Here is a 17320-nt window from a genome sequence, read left to right on the forward strand (position 1 = left end):
AAGATCGGGAGGTAAAACAGGTGCTATTTATTGTTGTATATATGATGACGTTGACTGAAGTGGAACTCTGATTCCTTTCCTTTACTGTAATGCAGGTTAGACTGATCACATAGTCTAGTCGGAAGCACATGTGATTGCAGCAGACGTCCATACGTTTAATGAAATAGTGTTAGGTAATAGAAAAGTGTTAGTAGAAGTAGAATCGATAAAACGATTTAAAAAAGAATGGGGAGAAGTGCTTAAGTTTTTTATCTAAATTAATGCATATGCTTTATTGTATCACGTAAGGTAAACTATATCCTCTTAGTATCACATGTTTTAATTACAAAATGCCCCCCAAAAAAGGCAAAATTAAGAAAGTTGAAGAGTTAGAGTCTGATAGAAATATAATTGATGAAGGTCAATCAAAAGATTCTAAATTATTTAAAGATCCTAAAAAGAAAGGAAGAGGAAAGAACAAAGCCGAAGATGTTGATGCCAGCAGTCACACCGAAGAAGATGTAGAAATTAAAATAAAAAAAGAAAAGAAAACTAAACAGAAAAAAGTCAATGAAAGTGATGAAGAAACTTTATCTGATGACAATAAGGCCAAGGTAGGTAGTAAGAAAGTACGGATAAACCAAGGTGATAGTGAAAATGAACGTACGGAAGATATCGATGGAGATATGGAGATCGAAACAAAAACTATAACAAAAAGAGTTTCCGCGAAGAAGAAGGCAAAAGGAAGGAGCAAAAATCAAGACTGGAGTGATAACGAACCCGAACCCATTATTGATGTAGTTAAAGGTTCAGAAGAATCTGATGATGAAATTAAACCTTTAAAGAAGCAGAAGAAGAAGGGAAAACATAAAAAAAAGGAGATGGATGCCGAACCAATGAATGAGCTTGATTCTGATAATAAAGATTCAAATAATCAGCTAAATGTGACTTACGTTGTGTCTAAGCCGGTAACGAGAAGTACTACAAGAGAACTAGCAAAAAAAATAGAAAAGGATTCGAGTTCAGTACTTTCAGGGATGAAATCTCTAAATATCAATGATGCTGAAACATGTATTAATGAAGATGTTATAACAGAAGAAAATATTGAGAATGAATCTTCTAAAGAGATTATGTCGGCTTCCCTTCATGCAGAAGGTATACTTATTTAGCTTATAATGTTCCAAACTATTATACTTTTTAATTTAAGGTGGGACAACATTTGAGGAGATTGGCATCTAAACCCTTCTTAGGCGGGTTAGGTGCCAACCTTCGAACATTATGCCATCTCACGAGCCAATCTGCCCATTCTCGGACTGTAAACTACTAGAGATTGCTAGGTAAAAACAATCTTAAGGCAGCCGACTGGAATGAAACCCAGAATCTTTCTGTTCTAGTCCAGCTTACTGTCTAAATCGTTACCCTTTTCAGTTTTTAAAATTAAGGGTAAAATACAAATTTATTAGTTTTTTTTGAGATTGATGAAGTGGTATGCTTATGTAATTTGTTATCTTTAGAAGATGCAATTTGCAATTTTCAAAATCATTGTAATTAAATTAATTTTAACAATTAATAGAAAAATTGGGAATACTTTTATTAGAATTATTAGAATTTATTTTTTTAATTATTTTTAATTCGACTCGTCAAAATTTGTGGTCCTTGGCGCCGTTTTTTTTTTTTTACTGCACTGCTGACATTCGAACAATGTTCTCTTATTTCAGGCTACACTGTTCTTCACTGACAGTGGGATGCAAAAAAAACAAAGAGCTAGTAGCATGATTCGAACCCGGATGTGTGCTTGGTACGCTAAGCTCTGAGCTAATGCCTTCCCTAATTATCAGAATTTTTTCAAATCAAAGCCGTGTGAATGTTACGCAATACATGTTGGATAGGATGTCCAGTGAATTTGCATCATTTACTGAGACCGTTTCTTAAATGAGCTATATGGTTTTATTTCAGAAATGGAGCCTACCAAGAAGCTGACTCATAAAGAAAAGAAGAAACTAAAGAAGGAGGTATATTAATTTGTCTCCGAGTAAATTAAATTATAAATAGTTAATAATAAAATTAAATTTTCTCTGTGTAATTTAAGATTACATCTTAAATGCACAGGTGTAAAACTTAAAATTTTTGTTCGTAATTGTTTCTGAGTTTGTTATATTATTTTTAAATTACCATTTATATTTTTTGGATTAATTTTAATTTAAATCAAGGTAACTTGCTGACACATTTTCTATCAAAAGAGTTCAAGTTGAATCAATTGAAAGTAAATGTTTGATTTTTTTCTTCATTAAATTATAGATGGACTATCAGAAACAAATGGAAACTATTACGAAAAAAGGAGGTCAGGGTCACAGTGAACTAGGGGAGAATTTTACTATTTCACAGCCCGAACGTTCCATGGCTCAACTTCAGGCATTTGAAAATGCAGTTGATATTAAGGTACGTTTTTCTTTTTTGTCAAGTTTTTGGCGAATTTAATCAAGTCTTTAGCCAGATTAATGAACTTTATCCAGTGGTACCTGATTCTTTTGCAGACATCACATTTTACTGATACACCGATATATTTGAGATGGTGGTGATAATCTTTCAGTATTGTAGAGTTTGGGGAACATGGACGAAATGGAGATTGTATTTCTTGAAAGCAGTTAAGATTCTGATTTAGTGGACCTTCACCAGATGATATTTGTGTTAAGACTGGATTTCTTTTATTGTTCTTACTGATTCTGTCAAGAATTATTTAAAAAGAAAATTGTCGTTTTTGCGAATTTTTCAAGAGGTTTTTCCTTTAGTGCAGACTGGTTTGGCTTGTTTAAAGCCTTCAATTCCCACATGTGTTTTTATCCAGTAAAGTTTTTAAGAATTCTTTAAAAAAAAATCTAATCTTATAATTCTGATTAGTTTACGTCTTATGTTTCCTGTAAATAAGTATGGTGTCCTCCATTTTTTATATTTTATGGAAACCTGACTTTCTGTCCCACATGAAAATATTTTACAGATGTTTTTAAAGGCAGTTTCTTCGATCCATCGCAGTGCTTTCAAAATTGCCAACTGTTTTCTCACATTATTAAGCTATTCCGTTATTTTTTCCGTGAATTCTACAAACATGTGAAACATCCTCCCTCATCCAACATTATCTTTTTGCTTTCGTCTTCTTGAGAGTGTATTTTGTTTTAGTTCTTTTATTGGATAAGTTTTTACAGTGCTTCCATCAAACTGCAGCTCCGTAAGTAATCTTGTGTTAAAGAACTCTTATATATAAAATTTTTAGCACTTCATGTCTCAGACCAGTACACTTTTGATCTCGTAAGAATATTGATCAGATTTAGTGATTTTTCATTGTACTTTGATGTGAAGGCCCCCATTTAAATTTGCTGTTAAAATTTTCTGAAGTATTTCAATTTTTTGACTATTTCAAGTTCATGTCGGTAAAAATAAATTAAAAATACGTTTGATTGCCTCTTTTTTTTTTTTAATGTGAAGCACTTTAGATTTATTTTTCATGAATTACCTTTTGATCTGATGAACCTATTATTGAATAGGTTCTAATCAAATGATTGTGTTTCTTTCGTCTAAGCCTTAGCCTCTAAGGGTTTGATTGCGCTCGGTTGCAATTATATTGGGTCTCTTATGCACCATTCATAGTCTTCCGCAAAGGCAGGCATTGCATTATAACTGGAAGGTAGCTGTAATAGTAAGTAAATTTAATAAAGAATCTTGTAATATTTCTCGAAAACCCAGACCACGCGGTGATCCGAAGGCAGCCATTCGTGACAGAGATCATTGTTGGTAAAGGACTGATTGTTTATTAGCATATGACTTTTCTCGTGAACAGTAGTTTTACTACATTTTTAAAACATAAGTAATCCATTTACTTTTATATGGTCGCTGGCCACCGTACCCGGGACGTGTATTCCATGGCGTCCACCACTTCAAAGAAACTAATATTATTTGTCCTTTAAGGCTGTCGGAATTCTTTTATAGGTAGAGTAGCATATTTAGCACTTAATTCCCCTCTTTGGCAGGGAATCAATTGACATTCGCTCTCCTTTTTATTCTCATTTTATTTAATTTTTTTAAACTTAAATTAAGAAAGAATCGTCTAGCTTTAATTAAGATCGTAATTCATGTTCATTTTTTGTAGGTTGAAAATTTTAGTATTTCTGCCAAAGGAAAGGACTTATTTACCAACGCGAATTTGCTCATTGCTAATGGACGACGTTACGGTTTGGTGGGACCAAACGGGTAAGATCTCAGATTTGAAACATAAATTGTGCTTTTTCATAAAACCAAAATGAAGCTGTTTTTTAATTGATTTGATTCTTATTTTAGATTATTTCGTATTTAAAATTTCATCAGGTGATAAAGTACATATACACATCACGCCATTTCATGTAATGTTTACATAAAAAAAAGTCTCATAAAAAAGAAATCATAGGAAACCTAACTCGTATTCCTTTTTTAAATCAAACAATATAGTCCTTGTTGGAAGTTTCAGAATTGGAGGTCGTCTTCAATAAATTTTGAAGTTAAGTTCGCAGGATTAAGCGGTTCATAAAAAAGAACAAAATTAAAAATTATAGAAAAAATCGTAATTGTAGTCACCTGATACTTGGGAAATCGTATAAGCGAACAGTTTTAGCTAGTAGAAAACTTGTTTAGATTTTAGAGGTTTAAAGAGAAGAACAAATAAAAAGTATGCTAATTTCGGGTACAGAGTTGAGAACAAAAAAAAAAAAAATCCGCGTTAACTCATGTGCAACTAGCGCCCTCCTATAAAACAAAGAACAGAACAGAATTAATAATGGGATCTATATAATCAAGATAATTGTAAAGAATTACAAAAACAATCTCGGGAAAGGCCATTAACATTGTTTGGCTTAGAGGGACAAGCACGAGTTTTGCGTCAGAACAGAAGATGGTTTAAATTGAGGAAGTAGCGGCACAAAAAAAAAAAAATCAAATTCCAGTAATTCAGTAGCCCTAGAAACAGAACCGTGATGAACAGTTCTATTAATTGGGCAAGTATAAGTATTTTGATAAGTAAATGTTTGTACTTACCGGTTCTGTGGAAAAGAATGGGATAGGTGTATACACTGTGTCCAACGAGTCACATTCGGTTAGCGGCTTCATTACGAAGCTTACTAAGCAACTTATGTAGTTGACATCAGATATGTTGAGAAAAACCAAATGAAAAGTACAGCAATTATTTCTGGCACATCTAAGCTAGTGTAAAAACTATAACGTCTTTACAAAATGAAATTAATGGTGTACATAAGAATATTATTATTTATATTATTTATTCAAGAGGTTGGAGAATTATTTTTCGGAGGTGAAAAATCTTGAGCCAACTTCCAGCTGTCATAAAAATTGAAATAGTTTGTTAAAAAATCCGAAAAAAACTTTTACAGACCAAAAATACAAAATGTGTAACAGCTTAGGTAGAAACCTTTCCTTAACTACAATTAGGAATATTATAAGAAACATGTGGAACGGTTACTCCCCACCAGTGTGGACTCATAATGTGAAAATTAGTTTAAGATTTGTATTAAATATTAACTCTAAGTGAGTTACATTGTGAGTTACAATAATGGAGTTACATTGTGGCATTGGCCGAGTAAACATCGTTCGCAGTATATTTTTAATAAAAAATAAAGTGGAGTACTTGGCCGTTTTGCAGAATGCAAATTCTGCTCTCTGCGGTAAATCCCCTCCAATTGTATCCATAGTAACCGATAATTAAGTAAATGCCTGACAGTACTTGTGTAATTAAGTACTACTGAATTAACTGAAAATAATTACCGAGATGACCTCTTTAGATCGATTAGTTAAATATCGTCAACAGTAAATATCTTCAAAGTAAATTTCAACGATGACTGACTTGACATCTGTGTTTACCGTTTATTGCTTTTGAACTCATAAGAGAACTCAGAGGTCATAAGCAGACAGGACAGAAGATAAACTAGCAAGACAATAACTATGTAAAAATATTATATAGACAATAAGCCCTGAAAGATAATAGGTCGAAATTTTGGCAAAAATAAAAAATCATGACTGAAATTGGAATTTTTTCTTCATATCTGTGTTTATTTTTCTATATTAAGTAATTCTCTCGCTACTTTGGAATATTTTTCATTTTTTATTATTTTTTTTATTTTGGAATATCATTGATTTTTAAGCGTTGTTTTTTTTACAGCCATGGAAAAACAACTTTACTTCGTCATATAGCATCTCGTGCATTTACAATTCCTCCAGGTATAGATGTTCTCTATTGTGAGCAAGAAGTCATTGCTGATGATACAACAGCCGTTGAATCCGTCTTAAAGGCTGACGTTAAAAGGACTCAGTTGAGTGAAGAGTGCAAACAGTTAGAATCAAGTCAGGAGAAAGGGAATGTTGGTGTGCAAGATAGATTGAAGGAGGTAAGAATTTATTTTGTTAAGGTAAAGTTTTCCTCCAAGAAAAGCAACTTTGAAAAAAATTAGATTCAATTTTGAAATATAGAAACTGAAAACGGAATTTTGTAATGTTACTAACTTTAATGTGTTAATTAGACATTTGCAGCATTTGTTTAAAATTATTCTTTCAGGATTTCAAGATTCTTGTGTTCTGTTTCGGTCTATTCAATGTGACCTGAATAGGTTTCTAGTACCATTTCCCCAATATTTGTTTCAATTTGATTGACCGCAGTGTATATTGTTATAACTGTATGTGTATACGGCTATATTATTTAAACTTACTTATTGATTAATATGAAAACATGTGAATAAAATAAGTCAGTCACACGAAACATCATCGTTAGTTAGGCGTAAAGCCCTCCTGAAAGAAGCATTTACTTTATCATTAACTTGCGATTACACTATTTGCTCATGTTTTGTGTTCTGCTGTTCAAGTTATTAATGATTCTGAATTGTTTAGGTCTATGAAGAACTGAAAGCAATTGGTGCAGATTCTGCAGAACCACGTGCCCGTCGTATTCTAGCAGGTTTAGGATTTTCTAAGAGTATGCAAAATCGTGCCACTAAAAATTTTTCTGGAGGCTGGAGAATGAGAGTTTCTTTAGCCAGAGCTCTTTTTGTGGAGCCTACATTGTTACTGCTGGACGAACCCACTAATCATTTAGATTTGAATGCGGTCATTTGGTTGGACAAGTTAGTAAATGTTAAGACTTTTTTATTCGTTTGTTAAACTCGAACTTCATTAAAGCTATACTTCAACGGTTCTGGATTGGTGCGCTAATATAGGAATTAGAATTTGAAATTAGCAATTGATATTAGATGCTGTGGTACGATGTTACTCTGATGAGAATTCATTAGATAAAATTTGAAATATATTCATCGTTAACTCTTAAGTATTTATAACTTTCCAGTAATTTTGAGTAGATTAAACGACTGCCTTGTCTCCATTTAGTTTTATTTAGCTAAACATTAGAAATTCCCCATAGTGAGATCATTCAATCTTTAATCGAGTTCGCAGAAATTTGTTTAAAAAAAAAAATCTGTTATATTGTTCAAGCGAGGGAGATAAAACAAACTGGTCAACTAAGTTATTAAACATTTTTTTGAAGCAGTTTCTAATCTACACAGGTAAATTCATAAAGCAATTTATTTTGCATTAAGAGCAATTGATTGAGTTCTAGAATTGAGCACTAGCGTTAATTTTTCTAGGAATCTAAGTCTTCTTAGGCTTTTTAAATATTGATGTATTTAATTTTTAGGAATGGCAGTCCCATTGTTTACTACATTACGCGTATAAATTTAGTTATTAATAAATTAAGCAAATGAATTAGTACTATCACCCTAGCACGTTTTGGGCTTTCATTCTCAATCAGTGGTTAATTAATCAGTTTGGTGTAGAGTATTTGACTTCAATGTTTACGTCTACACTCTATGCTTCTAACATGCGTGCTAACCATATTTTCAAATGCATTAATTTTTGACTATCAAAGATAAGATTAAACGGAAATTTAGTAATTCCTGCCTGAAAAAATGATTTACCAAAATGAATCCTGTGAAGCTCAAATTTAAAAGAGGATTATTTGCGTGGAACGTGACAATAGATCGTACTTACCGGCTTTTCTTAATTCTCGAAATTTTATTTGTATAATATTTTGTTTTTAGCTATCTGCAAGGTTGGAAAAAAACTCTTTTAATTGTATCTCACGATCAAAGTTTCTTAGATAATGTTTGTAATGAAATAATACATCTCGATCAGTTGAAATTACATTATTACAAAGGAAATTATTCTATGTTCAAAAAAATGCATGTACAGAAAAAAAAAGAGATGCTTAAAGAGTATGAAAAACAAGAAAAAAGACTCAAAGAATTGAAGTCTGTGGGACAATCGAAGAAACAGGCGGTAAGCTAGAACCTATTTACTTTCTAAGTTAGCTTAGTGCTTAGGACTTTCTCATTAGGAATTAGTACTTATTGAGTCAGTCATAAATGCAGGAGAAGAAACAGAAAGAAGCATTGACTCGAAAGCAAGAAAAAAACAAAAGCAAAGCCCAAAAAAATATTGAAGATCAAGGGCCAACTGAACTTCTACAAAAGCCGAGAGATTATATTGTGAAATTCACATTTCCAGATCCTCCCCCGTTGCAGCCACCGATACTTGGACTGTATAGTAAGAAAACTAATGCTTTCCTTGTATTTAATTTAGTTTTGTGAGTATTCATCTTGTTACTTCATTTAATTTAATAATTTCTCACTCTCTTTGAACTTGTTTCACACAGATGTAACTTTTGCTTACCCTGGCCAGAAGCCTCTTTTCGTAGATGTTGATTTTGGTATCGATTTGAGTTCACGAATAGCAATAGTTGGACCTAATGGTGTTGGGAAGTCAACATTTTTAAAACTGATGGTTGGTGACTTAGCTCCAGATAAAGGAGATGCCAGAAGAAATCACCGACTGGTAAGAAAGAATAAATTCCTTAAAGGGATTTATTTCTAAATGTCTCTCTTTAGCATCAATTAATAAAGTAATTTTAAATAAATAATTTAATAAATACAATTAATAATTTTTAATTTTAAATAATTTAATAAATAAATAAAGTAATTAATAAATTATTTTCACATCCCCATACTTGTGATTAACAGTTATTTTCAAGATACAGAGAAGATAAGCATCCTTTATTTTCAAACTTTTTTACTTATAAAATTTTTACCCTTGTTACATATTTTGGCGGTGTCATTATTAATTTTTTCTTTTTGTTAGCGAATTGGCAGATTTGATCAACATTCTGGTGAACATCTTACGGCCGAAGAAACACCTGCTGAATATTTAATGCGCTTATTCGATCTGCAGCACGAGAAAGCGAGGAAACAATTAGGAACATTTGGATTGTCTTCTCATGCTCATACGATTAAAATGAAAGATTTGTCTGGTGGACAGAAAGCAAGAGTAGCTTTAGCAGAGTTGTGCCTCAATGCACCAGATGTTATTATCCTGGTTAGTTTTTACCGCACTTGTTTTCATAGCAATTAAAGTTTTATACTTTATTAATTTTGTAACAATTAATATGACTTGTATTATTGAGAAACTGCTCTTGATAATTATTAACGATTTTTCACTGGCCCTAAAGATGACTTTAAACAATAGAAATTAGGTCTGTTATTTTTTAATATTTTCACAATTCAGATTTTGTTGTGAGATAGTTACAAACTTAGTTCATTTCCTAAGGGATGAGTAGAGATACCAAGTTCTCCAGCAATTACTACGCCTTTACAGGCATCGCACATATCACGAACAATTCTGACACTAAGAGACATGCAATTTAGTTGAAATTACCACTTATGGGTTTATCGTCTCATAAGGCAAATCTGTTGAATCACTCATAATTTCTTTTGAGAGAAATATTATTACTCGCTCTTCATTCAAACATGGTACTAATGGGATCCTTTTAGATATTTTTATCTTTTATCCACTTATTTAATGAATATTTCAGCAAATAGGATTTCATTAAACTACACTTGGAATTGACCAAAACAGCTGATGTGCTCCTTTCCTCTATAAAAACGCTTCTAATTTTCATAACGAGGCAATTAAAGTTCAAGGTTGTTATTAGGAGTACCTGAAATATTTTAAACATTACTTTATTGATGAATTAAGTAAAAATCTTCCATAGCACATTAGAATAACTTGAAACCCTGCAGTAAACTGCATTTTTAACAACTTGTAAATTTAATCTATCTACTGTTACATTTAAAGAATAAAATTTGTATAAAGTGTTAACAAAAGTAATATATGTATACTTCTACACTCTTTAGGAACATCCTTGATTTACTTCTATTTTTCCGCTTTGACGTCTAGAACCCCTTGAGTTAGGATGGCTTATGCTTTAAGGGCTTCCAAATTCCATTGTTTTGCTTATTAAGACAGTACTGAGCATCGCTAAACCAGCAAGATCTTCATTTATCATTTTTAATTTTTCTTTTGTCTCTATGCTGAGAAACTTAGTGCTTTTCCAAATTAAAAATGCAAACTGTACTTCACAAAACAGGGCTTTTTCTTAGGTTAGGTATTAAGTTTAATAAACTTCGATCTTTAGATTTCTTCTTGGAAAAACCTATGTTCAGTCAACTTTTTTTAAATGAGACCCTTTAACTTAAAAAAGAATGTTTTTGTTTGAACTTTTTTCAGGATGAACCCACTAATAATCTTGATATAGAGTCCATTGATGCACTTGCAGATGCAATTAATGATTACAAAGGAGGTATTATAATTTATTATTATATACGAAAGTTCTTTACTTGATATATTTGTACAATTTCTAGTGTCTTTTATTTTTTATTTTTAGGAGTCATAATAGTATCTCACGATGAACGTCTTATTAGAGATACTAATTGTTCTTTATGGGTAATTGAAAATCAGACTATAAATGAAGTTGATGGCGACTTCGACGATTATAGAAAAGAACTACTTGAATCTCTTGGTGAAACTATAAACAATCCGAGTATAGCTGCCAATGCTGCAGTGTTGCAGGCAGATTGAGATTAAGTTAAATGTACAAATTTAATTGCGAAAGTTGTGTATATACCATTTGTTCCTTTGTAAAAGTTAAATATTTTTTAAATTATTTCAATAAATTCTTCAATTATTATGATCCATGCGAAAAAAAGTTTATGGCGGTTCTGTATTAGTAACACACTTTTTACCAAGAATCCAATAAAATAATAAATAAAAATAATGTATATATAATGTCAGTGAATATAAAGTCCTGAATATACCTGAATATAACGCTCTACTGGATAATTTAATGAACCAAATAATAATTTATTTTATTAAAGGTAAAGTGCACTTAAGTTTAAAAAAAAAAAAAAATTATTACCTCTTAATTCTCATTTTCGTTTATTACACACAACTATTCCGAATCTATTGATTAGTGATAATGCAGTAATTAACTTTCTTTTTCATAGGATGAAAAAATAATTGCCATTTCAGTCGAGTAAAATTTATTTTGCCTGGCTTTCGACCTAGGGACTAGGTCATCTTCAGGGCTAGTTTAGAAAGTAGTACATTTACAAAGAATGAACAACAATTTCTTTTTCATGTTTTCGATTTAAAATCATTTTCACAAGTTTTGACTAATACCGTTATCTGCTTGCACCTATGAAGATATCTTGTAATTTGGAGAAATGCTGGGCTTGCTTCGTTACTATTGTGTGAATATCTTCAATATAATTTCGTATTGTGTTTTATACGGTTAAACACTTTTTCTTTCTAGCTGCTTCAAGCATTGCCATCTCTTCGCAATATTATTTCAATTTAAAAGCTGCCAAAATGAAGTATCGATCAGTTGTCCTTTTCTCATTTTGAAAAGAAATTTAAATGGATATTAAGTTTGAATGATCATCTCCTTTTTATAAAGATGTGCCACTTTTTATTTAATATGACAACAGTAGATCACTCAAAGCTGCAGGAGAAGCGCGAATATAAGCGCATTTTTCCCCTTATATTTTCTTCAACAAAATGGGAGACGATCAAAACATCGTCTTGGGATGGTTTATTTTGGAGTCCGACCAACTTTTCAGTTATTTCGTAGAGTATTTTAGAGTAGAATATTCAAGATGGAGACTTTTTGCACTGTATTTCGAAATAATGTCTATGAGTAAATGATTTTAATTTTCCTATTGACGTAAAACGATGTTATTTTCTTTAAACATTTTGAATTGTCTTTAAAATTTTTTTTAAATATTTAATTTTAGGAAATAGTTGATAATTTCTTTTCTACTTTCATGTGGTATTCTATACTATGAATTAAACTCGTAAAAGGATAGTCTAGCTATACGTACGTGCTAATTATTTGTTAATTGCAATTACTTAGGTGTAGACAGGATAAAAAAAAGGCAAAGAAAAAATAGAATTCAAAAATTTACTTTAGGTCTGGAATTTTGTTATTTCTGAGGGAGGTATATTTGTATTTGATGGAAAAACATTAACTAATTTAATTTCCTTAAAATGGATGAAAAATTTGAGAGCAACGAGACTACCTAAATCCGAGCAAATGCTGTATATGTGTCTTTAAAGCTTTCGCAAGAAAAGTAAGAGCCGGTCATTATTAAAGAAAAAACGAATTGTTGGTCTCTGGTCAGAACTAGTTATCGCCAGACCGAGTATCACTAATTATGGACAAGTTCCATTTTGAAAGATGCAATAGGTTTTTTTTTAGACTTGAAATGAAATCATTTACTGTCAAGGACGATAAAAGATAATCGCATTCTTATCACCAACTACCAAAATATAGTTTCGACACGGGCTAGATGGGGAGGTCTGATAATATAATCGAATGAACAATTGTAGTTTGTTTTTTTTATTATTTGTTTTTAAAGGCCATATTGTTAATTATTATTAATAACAAGAATGAAAGTCTTGATTAATTAAGGAGGTTTGTGCGTTATTTAAAGAAATAAACATGTTCTGCTTATAAAATTTGTCAGTCTCAGACGCGCTGGAAATGTAGAGCAAATTGATATCTAGGATATCTGAAAAAGAAGAATAATGCTCTAGGAAAAGAGTTTTGAGGCTAAAAATTCAGTGGCTAGATAAAGGTAACGCCAGGACTGTGCTGAATATTAAATAATTGTGAGCCTCCGTACAGAACGGAACTGACTGGCCAAAAGTTATTGAGGAGGGCAGGCCTCAACAATAATTAATGGTCAATTCGATGTAAGCATTTTATTTCTTATATATTTAATTTTTAGGAAGCTGATTAAAAAATCTGAACAATTTGATTGAGTGCTGTAAAGGAGCGGTTGGATTAAGTAAACAACAACAACAAAAAAAAACAGCTCTTTATTTTATTAAGAAAAAGAAAACTCACTAAGTGAAGATTTATTTGTTTTTATCAAGGCTTCGTAAGTATTCTTTCATCTGATATTTTTTTTTTTTTTATCAAAGCTGTAGAAAACAATTAAAAAATCAAGATGTTTATCATAAATAGACCTCATTTTAAACAATGTGATAGCATGAGTGACTAAACGGTTAAATTTGAAGTAAAATGCATACAAATTTTATTTACAAAAAAAAAAAAACATTGATTCGTGGTCAGAACAATATAGTTTATTCATTATTACAAAGCTGGATGAATGCATTTTTAACTCTAAAATAACAGTCTTTAAATAAAAAATAAATCAGTAATATTTTGGATCCTGTTTTAACTCTCCAATCACGCCATTCATGATGACAGTTGCATTTATGGGCATGTCCCTTATTGTAATTATTACAGATATTCCCACATCATAATTAGTTATAATAAATTAATAAATAAGCACATAGGTTTGTTTGTTTTTTAAACTAAGATTAGATTTATTAGTTAGGCCGCTTAATGGCTTAAATATTATAAGTTACTTAGAATAATAAGCATCAGAACAGCCTAGTTTGTGTATCTCAGAAAGATCTGCAATAAGGAAAATTTATGAAAATATTAGCTACTTTTTTTTGTAAGAAGTGTTTAACGTATTCTATATATGATATAAGTGATGTGTTATCTCATTTTACACTCTTATGTACAAATGCACAGTAAGTACTTTTGTTGATTTAGTCGTAATTATATGGTAGTAAAAATCTTTTGAAATTGAAATAATTATTTAAAAGAAGGGTTAAATTAATGACCATCGTATATGAAAGAAAATAGAAATTAATGTAATGTGCAGGGTGATAGGTTTGCAGGGTAGGAGATTAGTCATTGATCAAATTCAGATGGGCACTAAATATATTCTTCAATGTACTATTTCCATATATAAAAAAAAAATACAATTATTACGAAAATTCTGTCTAATTATTTAATGCGATTCATCAATCATTACATTTAGAATATAATAAATTTAAAAAAAGTTAAAATAAATTAACTCATTCACTAATTCTTTTGGAACGCTAACTACAGTTTCTTGTATACTAGCAAAACTTAAAAAACAATCAAAATATGAAAAAATTGACTATTTGCTTTTTGAATTTAAGCTATTTAGTTGAGGGATACAGATAAACAAATGATTCTAAAAATGACGGTGAAAGGAAGACGACACTGTCCTAACTTCTACAAAAGAGATCTTACAGAAATGAAATTATTTTTATATATGAAACATCTCATTGTACCATATAATGCATGAATATCTGTTGATGGAACGTGTAATAAATAAACCTCCATACTATCCCTGTCAAAATGTTCTATAAAGAATAGCTGGAAAAATTATTCGAATAGAAGCTATAGATTTACTTCTATTAGTAAGTACAAAGAAAAGAAAATCGTAGGAACTATTTTCGACCAACCCCCAGAAAACTGAAAAATAAATTTCAAATGTAAAGTGGAACTTACGATTGTGAAATTTTCTGCAAACTCAGAAATTTAACTACATATTTAACACTCTTCAGTCATTTGCAAGGCAAGGATCTCCTATATATTGAAAGAGGGCAGAACATCCAACTTGTGAACACAATTGAATTTTGTAGAAAAAAGTTTAAAATTTAAATTGTAGATCAGCATAAAAAATACGTGAAATTCCCAACATGAAGATCCAGTTTCCTGCGATCTTTTGTCTTTGAGATATTTTGTTCACACATACCTGGACCATTTTTTTAAGGGAAAAAACTTAATAGAGCACATAAAATATGATGAAAACTCAAAAGTGGCAATTTGCTAGGGTCGCAATACTTTCCTTACCCAGTAATAGAAAGCAAAAAACACTTTTCTGTTTAATGCATTAACTAGGAAATACATTGACTATCTCATCCGCACCACTATTTTACTCTCTCGTTTGCTGAACACTATGAACAATTATTTTTAAAATGGATCAAGCTGTACAAAATTAAACTGTTCAGCAGCTTCAAATATTCCCAGTCCATTAGTGTAGAAACATTTTGATGACATATAAATGTAATGATCTGCCACTAAATTCGAAATAGCTATAATTCTTAGAAAATAAGAAGCGAGGGCAATGTTCTAATCCTCCTCCTTACTAGAATATGAATTTCGATAAGTAAAGCACTCGGGGTAAAAATATCCATTCAGCCACATACGGCTTCCGAATAAGATTTTTTTTTTTTAAATTAGATATTTAGAAACAGATTTAATCCTCCTTAGAACTGTACATAATGTCAATATGACACAAGTTAACGTCAATATGATTAGAGGAATCGAATTTTCCTGGATAAATGTTTCAAATAAAAGTGGGTAGACCGTTAATCCAATGACCGTACGATGTTAAAAGAAATTCGTAGAAGCTGTTTTCAATAAAATTGTGAAAAGTGAAGATTCTAATTCCTGTAAATAAGGTGCTAATATCTGTTTGGGGTATATGACTCTAAAAGATTGGTCAGGTCCCTTATCGGTATCCAAATTAAACCCATTTGGATCTGAATCAGATCCAGCAGCAATTCCAGCAGAAAAAAGTCTGTAAAGGAAAGAGAGAATTTTATAGAGGTAGAATATGTGCCTGGGGAACAAAATTATTAATAAAATATAATTAAATATGTTTCATTTGATATAAAAATCGTATTAACTGACCATTTTTTATTTTAAATTTTACTCATACCAGTCACCCTGCATGAAACTATAAAACAAAAATGCCAAGTTACGCATGGTATTGTGAACTGATATTAAAATGCCTTCTTACTATAAAAGGCTATTTATTCTGTAGTTCGATTATTTTCCTTTGCTTCTACTTTAGAACAAACCTTGTCCAATAAAGGTTTGTTTTTTAAGTTCTTTTTTAAAAATAATTTATTGTAAGACTGAAAATTTCTGAGACTAGTTTGACTTTTTTAGTTTAATTTATTAATGGTTTTATTGATACGTAGAACATTTCAAGAATATTCCATTTCAAGAATAATTCATTAATTGTTTTTCATATCACACCACAAGTGCAGTTTTGAGCATTACATAAAACTTTACATATTTACAAACTTAATTATTACTAACATTATTATTTTAATTAGAGTAAATTCGCGACACATTAAAGAAATGTACTCAAACTTGTTTTTCTACATTACTATGAACAATTAAACATTTGTAATTTACAATTTACATTACATGATTCAAAAATACACACAAAGGTGTGCAATAAATGTATATATAAATGTTTGTATGAACATATCACATTATTTAGTGCCTGCTTCATATTTGTTCCTTTTACTTTCAATTACATATTAAAATCACGAATAAAACGAAGTTTTATAATGAAAGTTAATTCGGAATTAAGTAGAAGAAATGCAGAAAAAAAAACCTGTCGTCAAAAATCTAAAGAAGTTCAAAAAAGATTTTTTTTGAAGGCAGTCTGAAAATACAAAATGATTTATGATTATTTTAACTAACTAGGGTTATTGTATAAAAACTGAATTTAGGATGAAAGGCAAAATCAAAATATTCTGCAATGATTTGCTTTATTGTAGAATTCAAAATATATTAAAAAATGAAAAAAATAAAATGGAAAGTTAATTTTGAACTGTATATAAAAATAATTATATTAAAAACTGTGAGTTAACTTGACTTTAATGAGCTCCCAACTAGTACAACGATTATCTTATTATTTTTATAGATAAATTTCATTTTTATTAACTACTGAAAAAGCGTGAAGTTGGCACTTTATTGGCCAATTTCTTTTTAAACCACTGCTATGTACTTGTAAATGATGATTTGGCAGCTGAAGACATATCGTTACTAGATCTCCTTTTACGTAGTTGTTTCCAAAATCTTCTTTCGAGGCTTTTATCCTTAAACTGGAAGAAAAAGTAGGGTGTGAAACATTCTTGCTATCATTTTTAAAATTCTAATTAAATTGTTTTTTAAAACTTCGAATGTTTACTAAAACTTAATCTGAATCATTATTAAGAGGATTCATTAGAGTAAGTG

The 17320-nt window shown here is 30.6% G+C and overlaps 2 protein-coding genes across 2 annotated transcripts in view; one reads left to right on the plus strand and one right to left on the minus strand.

Moving 5' to 3' along the window:
* Positions 1-44: 44 nt before the first annotated feature.
* On the plus strand, positions 45-11080 carry LOC141456173 (ATP-binding cassette sub-family F member 1). Its single transcript, XM_074131920.1, has 12 exons — positions 45-1134; positions 1936-1991; positions 2278-2418; positions 4121-4221; positions 6173-6398; positions 6895-7127; positions 8097-8334; positions 8427-8601; positions 8711-8889; positions 9193-9426; positions 10618-10690; positions 10775-11080. Exons 1-12 carry the CDS (start codon positions 330-332, stop codon positions 10966-10968), a joined length of 2655 nt encoding a protein of 884 aa, XP_073988021.1. The 5' UTR covers positions 45-329; the 3' UTR covers positions 10969-11080.
* Positions 11081-13253: 2173 nt separating this feature from the next.
* PsGEF (Protostome-specific GEF) overlaps positions 13254-17320 on the minus strand; it is an 84645-nt gene continuing 80578 nt past the window's right edge. Inside the window, exon 32 of the mRNA XM_074131888.1 lies at positions 13254-17187. Coding sequence (XP_073987989.1) covers positions 17083-17187 — 105 coding nt within the window. The 3' untranslated portion in view covers positions 13254-17082. The remainder of the gene's footprint in view (positions 17188-17320) is intronic.

Source organism: Rhodnius prolixus, unplaced genomic scaffold, assembly GCF_049639745.1.
Source record: "Rhodnius prolixus isolate KJV_2025 unplaced genomic scaffold, Rpr scaffold_1, whole genome shotgun sequence".
Lineage (NCBI taxonomy): Eukaryota > Metazoa > Arthropoda > Insecta > Hemiptera > Reduviidae > Rhodnius > Rhodnius prolixus.

What these genes read in the sequence shown, in the direction of transcription:
- LOC141456173 (XM_074131920.1), top strand. Translation starts at nt 330, where the DNA reads ATGCCCCCCAAAAAAGGCAAAATTAAGAAAGTTGAAGAGTTAGAGTCT. An exon ending in TGCAAGATAGATTGAAGGAG is followed by an intron (nt 6,399 to 6,894) that starts GTAAGAATTTAT and finishes TGAATTGTTTAG; the next exon opens with GTCTATGAAGAACTGAAAGC. An exon ending in CCAGAAGAAATCACCGACTG is followed by an intron (nt 8,890 to 9,192) that starts GTAAGAAAGAAT and finishes TCTTTTTGTTAG; the next exon opens with CGAATTGGCAGATTTGATCA.